This window comes from Sus scrofa, chromosome 7 (assembly GCF_054392235.1).
Source record: "Sus scrofa isolate SSC_HxYL_T2T_F1_AM1 chromosome 7, Sscrofa_HxYL_maternal_Yorkshire_Landrace_v2.0, whole genome shotgun sequence".
In the NCBI taxonomy this organism is placed as follows: Eukaryota; Metazoa; Chordata; class Mammalia; order Artiodactyla; family Suidae; genus Sus; species Sus scrofa.
The window spans coordinates 126885531-126902520 of record NC_139389.1 but is presented as its reverse complement, the minus strand read 5'-3'; the positions used below and the strand labels follow the sequence as shown (position 1 = coordinate 126902520).

General features: G+C 53.0%; 1 protein-coding gene and 1 long non-coding RNA gene across 4 annotated transcripts; both read right to left on the bottom strand.

Moving 5' to 3' along the window:
- Positions 1-1516: 1516 nt before the first annotated feature.
- On the bottom strand, positions 1517-12904 carry SERPINA5 (serpin family A member 5). 3 transcript variants are annotated; one of them, XM_001928569.6, is made up of 5 exons: positions 12829-12904; positions 5954-6589; positions 4024-4294; positions 3511-3658; positions 1517-2563 (listed from the first exon to the last, which is right to left on the bottom strand). In XM_001928569.6, the coding sequence occupies exons 2-5, from the start codon at positions 6570-6572 to the stop codon at positions 2375-2377; spliced, it is 1227 nt and encodes a 408-aa protein (XP_001928604.1). In that variant the 5' UTR covers positions 6573-6589; positions 12829-12904; the 3' UTR covers positions 1517-2374. The 3 variants fall into 3 exon arrangements, with proteins under 3 accessions (XP_001928604.1, XP_005666478.1, XP_005666477.1); XM_005666421.4 differs by lacking the exon at positions 12829-12904 and adding an exon at positions 11044-11120; XM_005666420.4 differs by lacking the exon at positions 12829-12904 and adding an exon at positions 9962-10147.
- Positions 12905-15052: 2148 nt separating this feature from the next.
- LOC146401901 (uncharacterized) lies at positions 15053-16978 on the bottom strand. The gene is made up of 3 exons (XR_014811319.1): positions 16918-16978; positions 15908-16012; positions 15053-15168 (listed from the first exon to the last, which is right to left on the bottom strand). It is a non-coding gene; the product is annotated as an uncharacterized LOC146401901 (long non-coding RNA).
- Positions 16979-16990: the final 12 nt, after the last annotated feature.

Sequence of the window (16990 nt, the reverse complement as noted above, 5' to 3'; positions counted from 1 at the left end):
CTCTCTCTCCCCTCTCTCCTGTCTCTCCCCTCTCTCCTCTCTCTCTCTCTCCCCTCTCTCTCCCCTCTCTCTCCCCCTTTCTCTCCCCTCTCTCTCTCCTCTCTCTCTCCTCTCTCTCTCCCCTCTCTCCTCTCTCTCTCTCTCCCCTCTCTCCTCTCTCTCTCCCCTCTCTCCTCTCTCTCTCCCCTCTCTCCTCTCTCCTCTCTCTCCTCTCTCTCTCTCCTCTCTCCCTCTCTCTCTCCTCTCTCTCCCCTCTCTCCTCTCTCTCTCTCTCCCCTCTCTCTCCTCTCTCTCTCTCCTCTCTCTCTTGGCTGCTGTATCAATTTCTTCCTCCCAGGACTGTGTGACAATTGAGTTACATGAGCCACAATGACCTGCCACTGGGCACTTCCTTCCATGACACCAGCAGAGGCTGCCCCAGCTGTCCAGATCCCCCCACACGGGAGTTGTTTTGTGACTCTTTGCTGAATGAACTTTAGACAGCGCTGGACCTTGGCCTTACACACAGGACACAGCCAGTGCCTCCCCCTGACCTTGGACCGGCTGAGTACACTCTCAGGGAAATATTTGCTCAAAGAGACCAGGCGTTACGAAAGGAAAAGGCACACGGAGCAGACACGAGGAGGCCCCATCTTCCAGGGCATCCCAAGCTGGAAGCACAAACGCAGACAAGCCTCCTGGTCTGGTGGCAGCTGTCTGCTCTGCCACCAGCCAACACCTGTGCCATCTGCGTCCCCCAGCCTGGCCTCTCGCTGTCACCAGCTGGGGGGCTCTGGGCAAGTGCTCTGTGCAGTGAGGACACTGCTGGGCCATGCAGGTTGTTGAGGGATTAATGAGATCCCAGGTGTAAAGTGTCCCCACCACTGGCACATAGTAGGTGCTCAGTACTTTGGGGGATGGTCAAGCTTGGGGTTCTGACCCTAAGAGGCACCCAGCTGAGTCTCTGGGGTCAAGGCTCTGGCTCACAGAAAGCAAGCTAGGAGCATGCAAGTTGGGGTGACAGGCACTCGGGGTCAGACTTGAGGGCAACTGATTGGGTCACGGTCTGAGACTGAGTGAAGGGCTCATTGGCTCCTTCACTCCTGGATTCTGGAAAGCATCGAATCCCCTTCATTGGATGGACGAGGAAGCACAGTGGATTTCATGAAGGAAAATGAGCCTACTTGGATGACAGGGGAGCTGCTGCCATGATGCCCTTGACCTGGGCTTCTGTTTCTAGGTCACATCTCCTCTGCAGCAGAGCACAGGGCTGAGAGTGTGGTCCTGGGACCACAGTCCCAGGGTCAAGTCCTATCTTCACCACTGAGAAGCTGGGCTACTGGGCAGACTACCTGTTCTCTGCAAGCCTCGCCCTCCCCATCTGTCAAACAGGGATAATAGCAGTGCCTGCCTCATGGGGATATTGTGCAGGCAGATGCAACCATCCAGGTGAAGCGCCTAGCCCCCAGCCTGGAACAGGGTGAACTATTAATGTCACTGTTTCCAGAGCTACTTCCACAGGGACAATGACACCGAGTGTTTGCAAAATGCTTTATTGTTATTGCTGGCACTAAAATCCACAGTTAGTCACCAGGGTCTTCAGTGTTTGCAACAGGCCTCCCTTCTCCCACTCCTAGCCAAGCCCATGAGGTTGAAAATTAACCCCAAGGACAGTACAATCCTGGGATGGCCATTTCCACCTTGCTGGCCCCCTGCTTTTTTTGAAAGATGAGCAACACTCAAAAGTACTAAATTAACTGTAATTATTGGGGAACATTCTAGCCTTTTTATATGATTTCAAGGATCCTTCCATCCTTGACCTGACCCTTCACTGTATCTATGAGGGAAAGCAAAGTCCAGAGAGGGACAGGATCACCCAATGTCACACAGCTGGGACAGGAGCCCCATTCCAAAGCCTCATTCTGGTGTTCTTTGCCAACCTTAATGAGCTGATAGCTGGTACTGCCGACAGTTGGGGTACTAGGCTTGGGAATACACTTTCTGCTGGCAATAGCTAATGGAACAACCCTTCTGCAGAGCTCAGTGGTATTGGGCTGGGCAGCAGGGACCTGGACTCTGGGCTTCTCTCTGCCACCAACATGCTGTGTGGCCTCAGGCAAGTCAACCAGCTTCTCCTAGCCTCAGTGTTAATCTCCATTATATAGATGAGGGCAGTACCGAATGTTCTCTAAGGCATTCATGTCTTGCAATTGTGTGAAAAGAAGCAATCATCAGTATTTCAATGTTACTATTATTATTATTATTATTATTATCTGTGAAAACCTCATCAGTCAACTAAACCTGTGTAAATCACCAGCTGCTAGCAGATAGACAGCCACAATGCACCCTCACCCTTCACTACGGAAGCCTGTGCCTTTCAGGAGACATCCCCGCCTCAAGGGTGGGTCACTTTGCCCACAAAAAGGATGTTCTTGCTGTTCTCCACAATGAACATCAGAAAGGGCCTGTTGAACACTATCCTTTGAGAGCTTATCCGGGCAGATCTGAACATAAAGATGGTCCCCGTGGCTGCAGCCGCTTTGGTCCCCGACTCGTCCACCTCCACCACGGCTTTGTGCACCATCTGCAGGGGAGACAACAGAGGCTGGGAAGCACCACTGGGAGAAAGGGCCAGGCTTCTGCCTGCAGCATCATTGTCAAAGTCTCTGTGCTATGGAGCCGTGGAGCAGATGGGAGATGGTGTGATCAAACAATCACTGTGTACCAGGGCTCGGAGGTGAGGTCACGTGCATCTTTCATTGAGTTCTCATGGCACCTCACAGGCGAGGGTATGACTCCCCAAGTTTATGGAGAGAAAGAAGGCTCAGAAAGGTCAAGCAATTGCTGGAGATCACACAGCTCGTGCTCGAAGGAGCTAGTGCCTGATTTTTAGTTTGATCGCTTAAGACAGGATGCCTACCCCCAAGGCAGAGTGTTCGGTATGGCTTTCCATTGCATAAAGGATAAGATGCAAAGTGAAACCTTTGGTTCCTGAGGGAAAAGAGGAGGGAGAGAAAGATATGGAATAAGGAATAGGATGGAATATAATAGAAGAAAATAGAATAGGGAGTTCCCATTGTGACTCAGCGGAAACAAATCTGACTAGTATCCATGAGGACACAGTTTGATCCCTGGCCTCACTCGGTGTGTTAAGGATCCGGTGTTGCCATGAGCTGTGGTGTAGGTTGCAGACGTGGCTCGGACCTGGCATTGCTGTGGCTGTGGTGTAAGACAGCAGCTACAGCTCCGATTCAACTCCTAGCCTGGGAACCTCCATATGCCGTGGATATGGCCCTAAAAAGACCAAAAAAAAAAAAAATGAATACAATAGAATAGACTGGACTGGAATAGGGTGGAATGGAATGGGATAGAATAGGATGGACTGGAATGGGATGGCATGGCATGGCATGGCATGGCATGGGATGGGAGAGGAGGGAAGGGGAGGTGAGGGGAGGGGAGGGAAGGGAAGGGGAGGGAAGGGAAGGGAGCACAAATTTGTGGAAGCAGGTGCTCAGAAGCCTCTGCGCTCACCTCGGACACCTGGATGTTGGAGGTATTGCTGATGCCGGTCAGGTCTGCGTGGGAGGTGAAGACATCTCTGATCCCCAGCTTGGGGAGGACGTTCTCCAGCTGATAGGAGCCCTCAATGGAGAACTTGGGGAGGTGAAGCTCAAGCTGCCTGGAAGGAGAAGAGGACTTTTCTTAAGACTCCCTCAGGGCGCTGGCTGACTGAGCTCCAACTCCCACCATCTCCTCTTGGCTTCATAACACTTCTCCAGCCCACTGCTTTGGATGGAACCCGTCCTCCTCTGGACTTGGACCTAGGCTGTCCCCCAGGGTCACTGCCCACTTTGATGACCCCATCAGGAAACCCAGTTGGGCTGGCCGGGGGGCTGGGACTTCACACAATGCCTCTGGGCTTGGAGGCAGCTCCAGGGCTAGGTGAGTCCTCCCCACCCCCACTGCGTGACCCTGCTGCGGGGCGGGGTGCGGGGGTGGGGCAGGGTGCAGGTCAGGCTAGCCTGGGCGTGCTGCGATGAATACCTCTTCATAGACATCTTGAGCCACTTCCTCAGTGTCTTCTCCTTCAGGCCCTTCTCCACCTGCTCCATCCCGCCCTCTTGAGGGAGAACGAAGAAGGCGGTGGCATTGCCTTGGTAGGGGACCCCTACCACCTTGCAGGAGAGGTTTCGGTCCAGGAGGTAGTAAAACTGGTCCTCACGTTTCATCATGGGCACCCGCACCACCGTCTCTGAGGTCACGTGGAAGTCCTGCTCGTGGGTGATTTTGTGGTTGAAGCTTGTCTCCCACTTCGCTAAAGACGAAAATGGAAAAGGAATTAGAAGTTCTCAGCTGCCAGTGAAAAGCCTGCAGACAGTAAACCTACCCCACAGAGACAGCATCCTCGCTAGGGCAGTCTCGCTGGTGGAGGGGACTGCTGACCCCTTGGTTATGAAGACAAACCCTTTCCTAACTTGGGGGGCAGGCTTGAGCTTTTTGGGGGGGCTTTTCCTTCCACATTGTGACACAGGGTTAGTTTTCACGTTTTCAGAGGCCCTTCACCCCTAATGTTGTTTGTTTGATTTTCTCAAATGTTGTTTCTCAAGGTCAAATAACCAAGTGAAGAGGGTAATACAGATGGCTGATGAAGCTACAGAATATCTGAGCCACTTATTCTTTTCTTTCTTGCTTTTTTTTTTCTTCTTTTGTCTTTTTAGGGCTGCGCCTGTGGCATATGGAAGTTCCCAGGCTAGAGGTCGAACTGGAGTTGCAGCTGCCAGTCTATGCCACAGCCATAGATAGCAACACGGGATCTGAGCCTTGTCTGCAACCTACACCACAGCTCACGGCAATGCTGGATCCTTCACCCACTGAGCGAGGTCAGGGGTCAAACCAGAATCCTCATGGATACTAGTCAGGCTTGTTACCGCTGAGCCATAATGGGAACTCCAATATATTCTGTTTTTCACTCTTCTCTCAGTATTGGGTTTCAATTGAGGTTTGGGAAAGAAGTTTCTAAAGTTCCTGGAAATATATGATTTTTCCTGCTGGGAAATCTCTGATTATGCTTCTTGGTCTGTCTGCTTCATATGGGACACTTTGTTCAAGACGATGCAAGTCGTTGTCCCCATCTTCTTAGCAGTTACCAAGTACAGATCTCGCCCCAATGGCTCGCTAAGCTTGTTTTACAGCTGTCGTCTGCAGCCTAGCCCTGGACCAGGGGGACAAGAAATCTTAGAATCCAAGCTTGACACTCACCATGGATGACCATAGGAAGAGGAGGGCTTGGTTAACGGTTTAACTACTTTCCTCCTTCCCTTCCCCTTCCTCCCCACTGCCCCTCCCCTCCCCATCCTCAGCCAGGCTCCAGCCAGGGTTCTCAGCGGCTCTGTATCTGGAAGGAGAAGCAGGTGTACAAGCTGAGATGGTTAGGGATATTTACAAGAAACATCCGGGAGAAAGAGAAGGGGAGAAGGAGGGAAAGGAGGGGAAGACTGCTCAGAGGAACAGGCTCTTGTCCCAAGATTTCCTGGTTGAGAAAACAGCCCCAAGGAGCTCAGGGGAGTGAGGATCCAAGGACACGGGAGCGGCTGGGAAATGCCCTCTAAGGCCCCTCTGATGCCTACAGCCCTGCCCTGCATAGCCAAGCTGTTGGTTTCTTTGGCATCATGGCCTTGACAAACTCATGCTTGGGTGGAAGCTGCGCTTTACGTGTCCCCAGGGGCCCACATGGGCACCAGCTCCTCCCCAGTGGAGGAAACATCATCCGGGGGTTTTAACATCACTTCTCACAATAAGAAGGCACTGCTCACCCACCCCTACAAGGCTGACTGTTGACTTCACTCTATTGACAGGCACGAGAAAGGACTAAATCCACTTCCACTCTTTCATGTGTGCGAGAATTGTCTATTATTTTTTTTTTAACAAAAACAACTGAAAAGAGAAAGTTCAGGCTCAAGCCCAAGGGCCTTACCTTTAAAGAATATGTAATTCACCATAACCATGACCTCGGTGCCATCCAAGCCCTTAACCAAGTCCACAATCTTGCCTTTCGTTTGCTTCACCACATAATTGTTGATCTGCTTCTGGGCCCCTTCTGGGTCCTCAAAATCAGTGGGGAAGACATCTGCCAGGTAGCGCGTCCTCAGGGTGCCCAGGAAGGCCTCCTGGATGGACAGGGTGGGCTTGGTGAAAAGGGCGTTGCCCAGGCTCAGCTGGAGATCCTCTCTGGGCTGCCCAAGCTCCCGCAGCAGCCGCTGGGAGGCGCTGTGGAGCTCCTCCTCTGGGCCCTCCTGGGGGTTGAGACCCAGGCCCTCCAGGATCTGTGCCTTGGTGCTGGACTGAGCCCCCAGGGAGAGCATGGCCAGGCTCATGGAGATGCTCAGAGGGGAGAAGAAAACATTCTGTTCCGGGCTGGCTGCGGCCAAGGTCCTGTAGAGGTCAAAGGTAAAGTCCCTGATGCCAGGGGCCACCGTGGCGACTGCAGGAGGCAACTTCAGGACTCTCTTCTTGGTCTCCCGGGAGTGGTGGCGGCCAAGGGAGGCCCCCCGCGGGCTGAGAAGCACCAGGCACAGGAGGAGGCAGAGCCGCATTGTGGCCGCCCGTCACTCTGAAAGGAAGAGTAGAAGATGCCCTCAGAGGGGGTGGGCGGCCAGTGAATCCTCAGAGACAAGACGGGAAGAAACATGCAAAGCTGACATTCCAGAAGATGGCACTGCCAACAAGCAGCCCGAAGGGAGATGATGAACCCGAGAGGCTGGGAGTCAGGGTTTAGGGAGCCCAGCAGGGGCTGGAGGACAGAGACCTGGGGTGGGGACCTCTAATGGTAGCAAGAGGAAGGACAGGCAGAGGAGCGGGACCCTAGGTGGGGACTGGCCACCAGAGCAAGGAGCCTCCTTTCATCCACATCAAGGTACCAGGTGATGGAATGTGGGGCGATGGGACCTGGTGCAGAGGCTTCTTCTCCCATGTTCTGGCTGGTCAGCATCTCTGTGGTAGCCAGGAACTAGCACTGTTTCTATACATGACCTCTAACCGCCACCTGGTCCTGGGGTGTGACATTTGCAAGACCTGGTGTCCGTCTATGAGCTCAAACTCCATTCAGTGGTTCCTGCTGTACTGCTGGCTTTGTTCTTGTCACTCTCTGCATGTACTCATTGGTGGGCAGGGTGCCAGGCTGCAGTGGTTCGTCACTGAACACACAGTGTCACTGGTCCCCCCTCTCCTTCCCCAGGGCTGCTCTGGGACCCCCAAGGCCACCCTTGTCCTTCATCAGAAGCACCCTTCTCTCTTGAGGGCACTGTGCCCTCTAACATGAGCAAGACTTCCTTCCTCTTCCGTGATGGGCTGAATCATGCCCCCAGATTCATATGGTGAAGTCATAACATCACGTCCTCAGAATGTGACTGTGTTTAGAGACAGGGTCTGTCAAGATGTGATTAAAATTAAAATGACATCATAGGCAGGTCCAGATCCCATGAGACTGGTGTCCTTATGAGAGGAGAAGATTAGGACACAGACATACAGACCAAGGGGCGACCACGTGAGGGCTATGAGGACACAGGGAAGAGGGAGCAATGAGAGACAATCAGGGACAAGCCAAGGAGAAAGGCCTCAAGAGCAACTAGCCCTGCCTGCCCTTGATCTTGGACTTCCAGCCTCCAGGACTGTGAGACAATGAATGCATGTTGTTTGAGCCCCCAGGCATCTCTTCTTCTTTGCATCCCTGATGAAGAGGCCCTGGGCTTTTGTCTCTCTATAGTCTCCTCTCTGTCTCTGTCTCTGTCTGTCTCTGTCTATCTCCTATCTCTCTGTCTCTGTTGCTCTGTCTTTATCTGTCTGTTCCTCTCTCTGTCTCTGTCTCTGTCTCTCTGTCTCTTTCTCTCCCTCTCTCTCTCTCTTTCTCTGTCTCTGCCTCTCCCTTGCCCCGAGGAGGTCTTCCATCATTCCAGCCTCACCCTCTCTCATACCCAACTCCCTAAAACCCTCCATTCAGAAACCCTCCCTGTGCCCACCGTCTACCCACTGTGAACGATCCAGACTCTGCAGCCCAGCAGCCTGTGTTCAAGTCTCAGCCCTGAAACTTTTTCCAAAAGTGTTTTGGGGCAAGTCACATCCCTAGCCACTGTCACCCACCTGGAGGTAATGACAAAATCTGCACCAGGCATGGCTGGGGGGCTTTAATGAGTCAACATATGTCACGTGCTTGGAGCAGCGACCAGCACAGCTGTGTGAGTGTGAGCCGTGTGGCAGGGACTGGCCAAAGCCCCCCACCTGCCGAGATCCCCCCTTCCTTCTCTGCATGCAGGGGACATGTTCTCACATGACCCCAAGCTGACCTGCCTGACCCCTGAGGAGAGCTCCCGTTGGGCGGGAACCCCCTCCGGGTGGGTATTCTCCTGCTTTAGACACCAAGTCATCAGGTCCCCTGGCACTGCCACAGAGTCACACGAATGATGCAAAACCCAACTCCAAGGGCCCCAAACAGTGGCCTTGGACATGGCTTGCTGGGGAGACCGGTGAACTTGGGAGTCAGCAGAGCTGGCCTGCAGTCCCATCTTTTGTTGGAATGAAACTCAGTGACTCAAGGAGTCACGTTCACACCCCTGACCTCCAAATTGCACCTGAGTCACAGAGGAAGTTCATCTGGAAGGTTCTGTCTGCAGAACCCGCAGCTACCCTGAACCAAATACAGTGGCCCAGCAGTCCCTGTGCCAGTGGGAGGCTCAGGTACGTCGCTGGCACTCTGGACACATCAGTTTCTTTGGCCTCATGCCCACCCACGGAGGCGGGCTCTGCTCCTGGCTCCCTTTCACAGATGCGTCAACTGAGGCTCAGCATTTACAAACAGTGGCAGAGCTTGGGCTCAGACCCAGTTCTGACCCTCACAGGTCATGCTCTAAATTGCCATACCTTTCAGCTTCCCCCACGTCCCTGGCCCTCCCCTGTGTCACAGTCTCCAGATTTGGTCTTCTGCCCCTCAGTGTGACCACAGACAGCCCCCGCTCTGCAGAGAATTAAGAAACATGCCTGGGTCTCCCACGCTGATACTCCTTTTTGGTTCCCACCCTAAGAGTTGCCTTCTGGGTGCTGAGATCTCTGTGTCCTTTGCTGAGGTCCCTCCTACGCAGCTAAAACCATTGCCATCACAGATGCTGCTGAAGAAGCAATTCAAACCGCCACCCCCACCCCACACACAGATGAGCACTGAGCTGATAATGACCCTCAAAGAAACGCTTTCAAAGAATAGCTACAGACCACGGAGGAGTTTCCTGCTTGGATGGAGCCCAGGGACACCTGGCCGGGGTGCAGGAATGAGAGACCAGGCCTCCCATGCCCCAGCCCTGCAGCCGGCCTGCTGACCTTGAGCCTGGCCCTTCCCCTCTTGGGCCGCAGTTTCTTCATTAAAAAAAAAACAAAAACAAAAACAAAAAACACAGAGGTCTGTTTGGCGCTATGGCCCCACCACTGCCTGCCCCCCAAAAACACTGGTGACCTGTTGGGCCAGAGCTGCTTCTGCCCCATGAGTCCCCCTTGAGAGCAGGGCCTTGGCTTCCCCCTGGCTCCCCTGGGCTGCAGGTTTGGGACCCAGAAATCTTCCTCCGTTTAGTCCCTCTTCTCTCTTATTGAAGCCACCGTTTATCAAGGACCAATCAGACACTCTATAAATATCACTGCATCCCATCGTTACCCACTTTACAGCCAGATAAAGCAAGGCTTCCAAAATTGGAATAGCTTGTCCCAGCCAGTGAGTGACGGAACCAGGATTAAAATCCAGATTCCCCTGACTGGTGTACATGCTGCCTCTTGGCTCCCTTCTGAGGCTCCAAGGAGTACCATGGGCTTCCCCTTCCTCAGTGGCCACTAGTGGGTCTTAACCTGTTTAGCTGAATTAGCTCACTTACACTCTTCCGCAGCAATGTGGAGTTGGTGTCATTGTCACAACCGTACAGAAAAAGAAACAGAGGGTCAGAGAGGTTACCTCGGAGAGCAGAGGCCAGGGGGTGCTCATTTCAGCTTTCCTAGTTTCCAAGGCCAGGCTTTGCCCTCACACTCTTGGGCTTCTGGTGCAAATGCTGCGATGGAGTTTGGGGCCAATGTGGAGCCGCCTCCGAGTCAGCCCCGGGCTCCATTAGGCGGCTCTCAGGAGGCCGCCCCCACCGTGTGCGGCAGAGCCTGGCCTGGCTGACCCTCTCCTGGGCCCCTGACGCCAGCGTGTCTGCAGAGACGCCCCCACGGGTCAGAGGGAAGACAGAGGATCGATCAAGCCCTTCTGGCACCTGGGGCCAAAGCACTTGCGGTGACAGAGGGTGGGCATGGGTAGGCAGGCCCTGGGCTCTTGTCCCCCTGGTCCCCCACCATCCTGACCCAAAATCTGCTGGCATTTGTTCCAAATGTTAGGCAACAAAGTCCCATCGAGGTGGACTTCGGACGCTGCCATGGGAGGTGTGTGGTTCAGCCGGGTCTGTCCTCCGATGTCAGCTGATCACAAGAGGAGACACAAGACAGGAGCCCAGGCAGAGAGGGGAAGACCGAACAGTGTCCCCTGGATCCTAAAGACGGGGGGAGGGGGGCAGAGTTTTCTGGAGTAGGTGAGCTAGGGACTTTCCTAAGCTCCCTCCCATCTCCAGGGCATCACCAAGGCTCGATGCCTACTTTTTTTTTTTTTTTTTTTTTTTTTTTGTATTTTTAGGGCTGCACCCACTGCATATGGAGGTTCCCAGGCTAGGGGTCAAATTGGAGCTGTAGCTGCCGGCCTATACCCCACAGCCACAGCACTGTGGGATCCAAGCCACATCTGCAATCTACACCACAGCCCACAGCCACACTGGATCCTTAACCCACTGAGTGAGGCCAGGAATCGAACCTGCATCCTCATGGATGCTAGTCAGATTTGTTTCCACTGAGCCATGATGGGGACTCCGAAAGCTTGTTGCTTTTTAGCTCTGCAATCTTCCTGCCTCTCCCCCCTTGTCCCCCACCACCCTACTGGAAGCCCCTTTTGTCTTTTACCTAGACCACCTCCCCTACATTTCCCCTGTCCCCGAGTGTCATTCTACATACTTAGGTACGTCCTGAAGAATCCCCTTCATCACAAACACGGTCCAGGCGCTCCCCTAAGCACATCATTGCTGCCCATTGGCTTGGTAAAATCACAGTCTGATTTGTGTGATAACCCACGTGGCCGCATGAGGTCCAGCTCTGACTGGCTCTCACCAGCCTCCCCTGAACTGCTCTGCGCTGCCACCACCCCCACCCTCCCCCCACCCCCGCTGGGCACACTTATTTTTCAATTCCTAACACAGAAGCCCCATCCGTCCCTGCCTTCACACAGTCAGCTCTCTCGGCCTTTCTCACCGGGACCAGCTTCTGGTCCAGGCCTCCACTTAAACATCACTTCTTAATGGTACTTTGTCCACCCTTGGCCCTGCCCTCTTGGCTGTCATTGTTTCTCTCTCTCTCTTTTTTTAAGGCCACACCTGCAGCATATGGAAGTTGCTGGGCTAGGGGTCAAATCGGAGCTACAGCGGCCAGCCGCCTACACCACAGCCACGGCACCACGGCCTTGATTGCTCCTTTCATAGCTCCATCAACGAAGGGATGAACGGATGAATGAATGAATGAACGGACCCCACTTCCTTCTCTGTAATTCAAAGGTGTTAGACCACACACTGGTGGGAATGAGCCAGGCTGGGCATCCTGGGCTAAGCCCTGGCTGTCCTGAGGCTAACTTGCCAGTTGACCTGGAAGTACTTCCCCACTGAAGCTCAGCTTCTTTCCTGTGTCTTTCTTTTTTAAAACCACTTTATTGAGGTCGGACTGACATACCAAAACCTGTACATATTTAATGTACAAGACGCGGTGAGTTTGGAAAGCAGTACACAGCCGTGAACCCCCCTCCGTCAAGGTCACAAACACATCCATCACCTCCCAAAGTTCCCTCCCGTCCCCTTTATTCCTCAAGCTGTGGCTTCTCCATCGGTGGAAAAGGATGTTGGCGGCGGGGAAGCAGTTTCCTTTCATTGTTGCAGTTCTTGCCCAGGACCCCATCCTTAGAAAAACTGAAAATTCCGCTCGCTTTATATCTACATTTTGTTTATTTAACAAATGGCCAAACAGCGTCTCAGCGCTCTCACGACCATGCTGGGTGGCAGTCTCCCAGCAGGGCGGCCTTATCTCAGCACAACAGACTATATTTGATCATATTTTTTTCTTGGTTCTGAAGGTCCAGGTTTCTAGGCAGAGAAAACAGTAGAAGCTATGGTTTAGGGAGCAGGTCCTGGGTACCAGATATTTTTGTCCCTTCTAGCTATTTCAGGCTTTCTCTGGACTGTTGGCATTTGAAGCCAGAGGACTCGTTGTCGTGGGGGCTGCCCTGTGCGCTGCAGAATGTTTGGCAGACCCCGTGGTCTCTACTCACTGGAAATTCATAGCAGCCCCCCTCCCTCCCTACTTCCAGCTAAAACTGTCTCCAGACATGCCAGATGAGTCCTGGGGGGGGACAAATCATATTTGGGGGAGAACTACCACTTGTTTAACCTTCATGGTCACACCGTGCCAGAGTGTGATCATTTGTGTCTTATGCACCAGGAGGCTAAGGCTTGGCCAGATTTACTGCGGGGGTGGGGTGGGGGTGGGGGGGTGGCCCCCCAGACCACACAGCAGGGTGTCGGGGGGACTCCCCCTGCTGCCTCAGAGGTCCTGGTTCCCTTCCCACCACTATGGAGAGATGGTCCTGTTTACCCTGAGACACCTGCAGAGCTTTTAAGCCCACCACATGCTATAACTCCGGAGTCCATTCCTCACCCCCGAGCCCACGGGCCCTCCGGCCACCGTGTCTGTACTTACTCTGTCCCCCGTGGCCGAGCGTGCACACAGCAGAGGCGCCAGTCAGTCGGGCTCCGTAGAAAGCAGAGGGCTGGCTGGACAGGAGCCAGCATCTGTCAGTGACCACGGTGGGCCCTGACTCCGCCCCTCCTCTGGCCCCGCCCCCAGCTGCCCTGCCCTGTCTTCTCCTGTCCTGGCAGGACTTCTAGACCTTCCAAGCCAAAGCCACTGGAGCTCTGACCAAGGCTCACTGCTTCGAAAGCCCCCTTTGGGCCACCATTTTCCAGCCATGGCACATGCAACCCAGGGAGACCAAGGTGGACAGGTGGCCAGCTGCGGGCATTCCAGACACAAAGAAAGGGACACCCTCTCAAACCTCTCTGTCTCCAGGCTGATCCCTTTGTTTACTGCAGCCAGTGTGTAGCAGATCTGGGGAGAGGGGCCAAGGTCTTCAGGCTTGTTCGCTTGCTGGACTCATGGAGACTACAGCCACATCCTGGTGGAGATTAGATTGAGAGCGTCCCACAATGGCTGCGATGAGGGTTCACTGTATTTGCCCCCTCTTATTGCATCAATGACTGAACTGAGGCTCAGAAAGGTGAAGGGACTCTTCAGACACATGCACCAATTAAGGACCGAGTGAGGCTAAGGGCCCAGGTAGCCGGCTTCAAGGCCAGTGCTCCCTGCATAGAAAAGGTCTGTCTCTAGGATTTCTATGGGCTTGGTTGGACTATTCTTTTCTACTTTGAAACTGGAGATTCAAAACTCAGCCCCATACTTTCAAGAGCATTTCCAAATGCTAGGGTGTTGGCTCAACCCTGGTTTCATTCCCAAGGTCCCCATGCCTGGGGCTTCCTAATACCAGGGTGCACGGTGTGTGGCCATGACACAGGAGGTTGTGTGGGTGATGGGAGGTGTGGAGTTGGCAGAAGAAAGAGAGGACCAGGTGTTACCCAGAGGAAGTGATCTTCATGCTCCTCGGACAGGGTCCTTCTTTAGCCTCTGAGACCTCCCCCTTCCCTATGATTTTGGGCAAAGTGATGGCCCATGATCTCTTTTCATCCTTACAAGCACCTGCGGAAGGGAATAATATTGAGCTTCACTCTGATCTAGAGATAAGTGCGGAAGATAGGCGCTGGCATCTGCATGGAATCAGTGAGAAGATGGAAGCAGAGGGAATTTAGGTAACCAGCCCAAAGACACACAGCTAATAGGAAGAGGCATTAACCAGGCAACTAGCCCCTTCTATCTTGGTTTTGCTTTTAGTCCATTGTGCCTTGTGACATAAGCAAGAGTCCTTCCTCTCCTAACTTAAAGATTCCTAAACTCTGTTCTGCAGGATGGAAATCAGTGTTACCCACCTGTCATGGGTTGAATAATGGCCCCCCAAAGATATCTGGGTCCTACTCGGCACCTGTGAATGTGCCCTTACAAAACCAAAGGGACTTTGCAGATGTGGCCGAGTGAAAGATCTTGAGATGGGGGGGCTGCCTCAGATTTCCAGGTGGGTCCTGAGTGTAATCACAAGGCTCCTTATAAGGGAGGCAGGAGGAGAGGCTGAAGATGCTGAAGGCAACGTGACCAGGGAAGCAGGAAGAGGGAAAGAGTATGTCATGGGGCTGTGGGCTAAGGGACTGCAGGAGAAAACCTGGCCATCATCCCATTTTAGAGTCTGACCTCCAGAATTGTAAGGGAGTAAATCTGTGTTGCTTTAAGCCACTAAGTTTGTCATAATTGGTTACAAAAGCAACAAGAAACTAGAATAATACCCCCAATCGGGTTCCCAATGAAACTATGTGGGAGGACTTTCATGGTGGCACAGCGGGTTAAGGATCCTGTATTGTCACTGCTGTAGCTCAGGCTGCAGCTGTGGCACAGGTTTGATCCCTGGCCCGGGAACTTCTGCATGCTGCAGGTACAGCCAAATAGAAAGGAAGAAACTACATGAGACTAAGCAAGATGCTGAAGGACGTCTCCAGTCCATGTGCGTGTTTGTAGAGACACCCCAGGCACCATGCCCCAGGCTTAGATCTCAAGGAATGTATTGAGAATTTGGGGCTCGTCTGTGGCACCCTCTGGATCCCCACTGCCATTCAGAAGGGCTCTGAAGGAATGGGGGCTGAGGATGGCTACCTTTGGAAGAGAAAGTTCTGAGGGTACCTCAGGGCATAGATTAGTCTGATCAAGCTGCCAGAACAAAGTACTACAGACTGAGGGGCTTAAACAATAGACACGTGTGTCTCACAGTTCTGGAGGCTGGAAGTCCAAGATCAAGGTGACATCAGGGTTAGCATCTGTTGAGATCTGTCTTCCCTGCTCGCAGATGGTGCCTTCCTGCTGATTCCTCACTCGGCCTGGTCTCTGTGCGTATGGGGGACACCATTCAGAAGGGAGAGGAGGGGGGAGAGGGAGAGAACAGGGTGGGAAGAAGTGAGCTCTGGTCTCTTCTTAGAAGGACACCAGTTCTATGGGGTTAGGGTCCCATCCTTATGACCTCATTTAACTTTAGTTACTGCCCTAAAAGCCCTTTGTACAAATAAAGTCATGGGGGGGGGGGTCAAGGCTTCAATATACGAAGTTTTAGACACGATTAAGTCCATGACAACTGGGGTGAGAGGGTAGGATGGGTCAGTGGCCAGAATATGGGAATTAAAAGACCAGATAAGTCATGATGGATTTATTTTCCATTGACATCAAGAACCACAAAGAGCAGGATTTCCCATTGTGGCTCAGCAGGTTGTTCCAACATTGTCTCTGTGAGGATGTGAGCTTGATCCCTGCTCAGTGGATTAAGGATCTGGCATTGCTGCCAGCTGCAGTGTAGGTCAAAGATGCAGCTTGGATCCCGCATTTTTGTGGCTGTTGTGTAGACTGGAACTGTTCCTCTACCCCAGGAACTTCCATATGCCACAGGCATGGCTATTAAAAAAAGAAAAAAAAGCAACAAAGAGCACCACTCCCAATAGGTGAATTGCATCCTGGGCAGATGTGGGGTTGGTTAGCCTCCAGAGTGTGTGCGACAATGGGCAACAGAGGTGCCTTTCAGTGGGGCTCTTACTGTTCCACCTGCCGGGCCCCCATGACTATCAGCGCTCTTTACCTGTTCAGCTCTGGCAGGCAGGTGATCCAAGGAGAGTTGTGATACAAGATGAAAGAGATGACCGATGTGCTTCACATCAGGAATGCAGCCAGAGTCTACAATGGGCTTGTGTGGTGGGTAGTGTCATCTCCCACTCACAGGCGAGGAAACCAAGGTGCAGAGAGGTGGCCCCAGTCCCACCCCATGTCGTGGGTTGAACTGTGCTCCCCCCAGAATTGAAGTCCTAACCCCCAGGATGTGCCCTTGTTTGGAAACAGGGTCATGGCTGATGTAATTCGTTAAGATGAGGTCATACTCAAGGGGGAGTATGATTGGTGATCTTATAAAAGGGGAAATCTGGACGGAGACACGTGCCCGGGGAGAACACCACGTGAAGATGAAGGCAGAGATCCATCAAGGGGATGCTTCTAAGAAGCACCAAAGATTGCCAACCAAGCCTCAGAAGCTGGGGACTGGGGGCGGGGGGGAGCTGGGACAGATGCTCCTTCGCAGCCTCAGAAGGAATCAACCTGCCATCACCTTGATCTTGGACTTCCTGCCTCCAGAGGGGAGAATAATACCTTTCTCTTGTTAAACCACTCCATATGTGGTCTTTTGTTACAGCAAAACTAATATACTAACAATATGCTAATGAACTAATACACTCAGTAGTTGGTAGAGTCCAGATTCTAACACAGGCATTCTGGCTCCGAAGTCCAAGTTCTCTGCTTCGATGCTCTGTGGTCTCTGGGTAACTCCTAGAAAGCACTTGTCACTGTGTCTTGCTCTTCGCAGGTGCTCAGAGCCTGGAAACGAATAGGCTTAGACCTGATCATCTCAGAGAAGGGCCGCTCACCTTCCTAGGCAGCCAGGAGGCAGAACAAACTCCCTTCTCCCCTTAGCATGTTCACACGTTCACACACTCAGAGCGGGGGCGGGGTGTGTGGGGGGTGTGGGGCATGCCTATGTCTTCCGTGGATCCCATGTCCATTCCCCCCCACACACCAGCTGTGGGACCACACCCCACTTACAGCGGAGGAAACAGATCCAGAGAAGCAAGAGCTGCCCACAGCACAGGTAATGGAGAAAGAGGGCTTGCAGCCT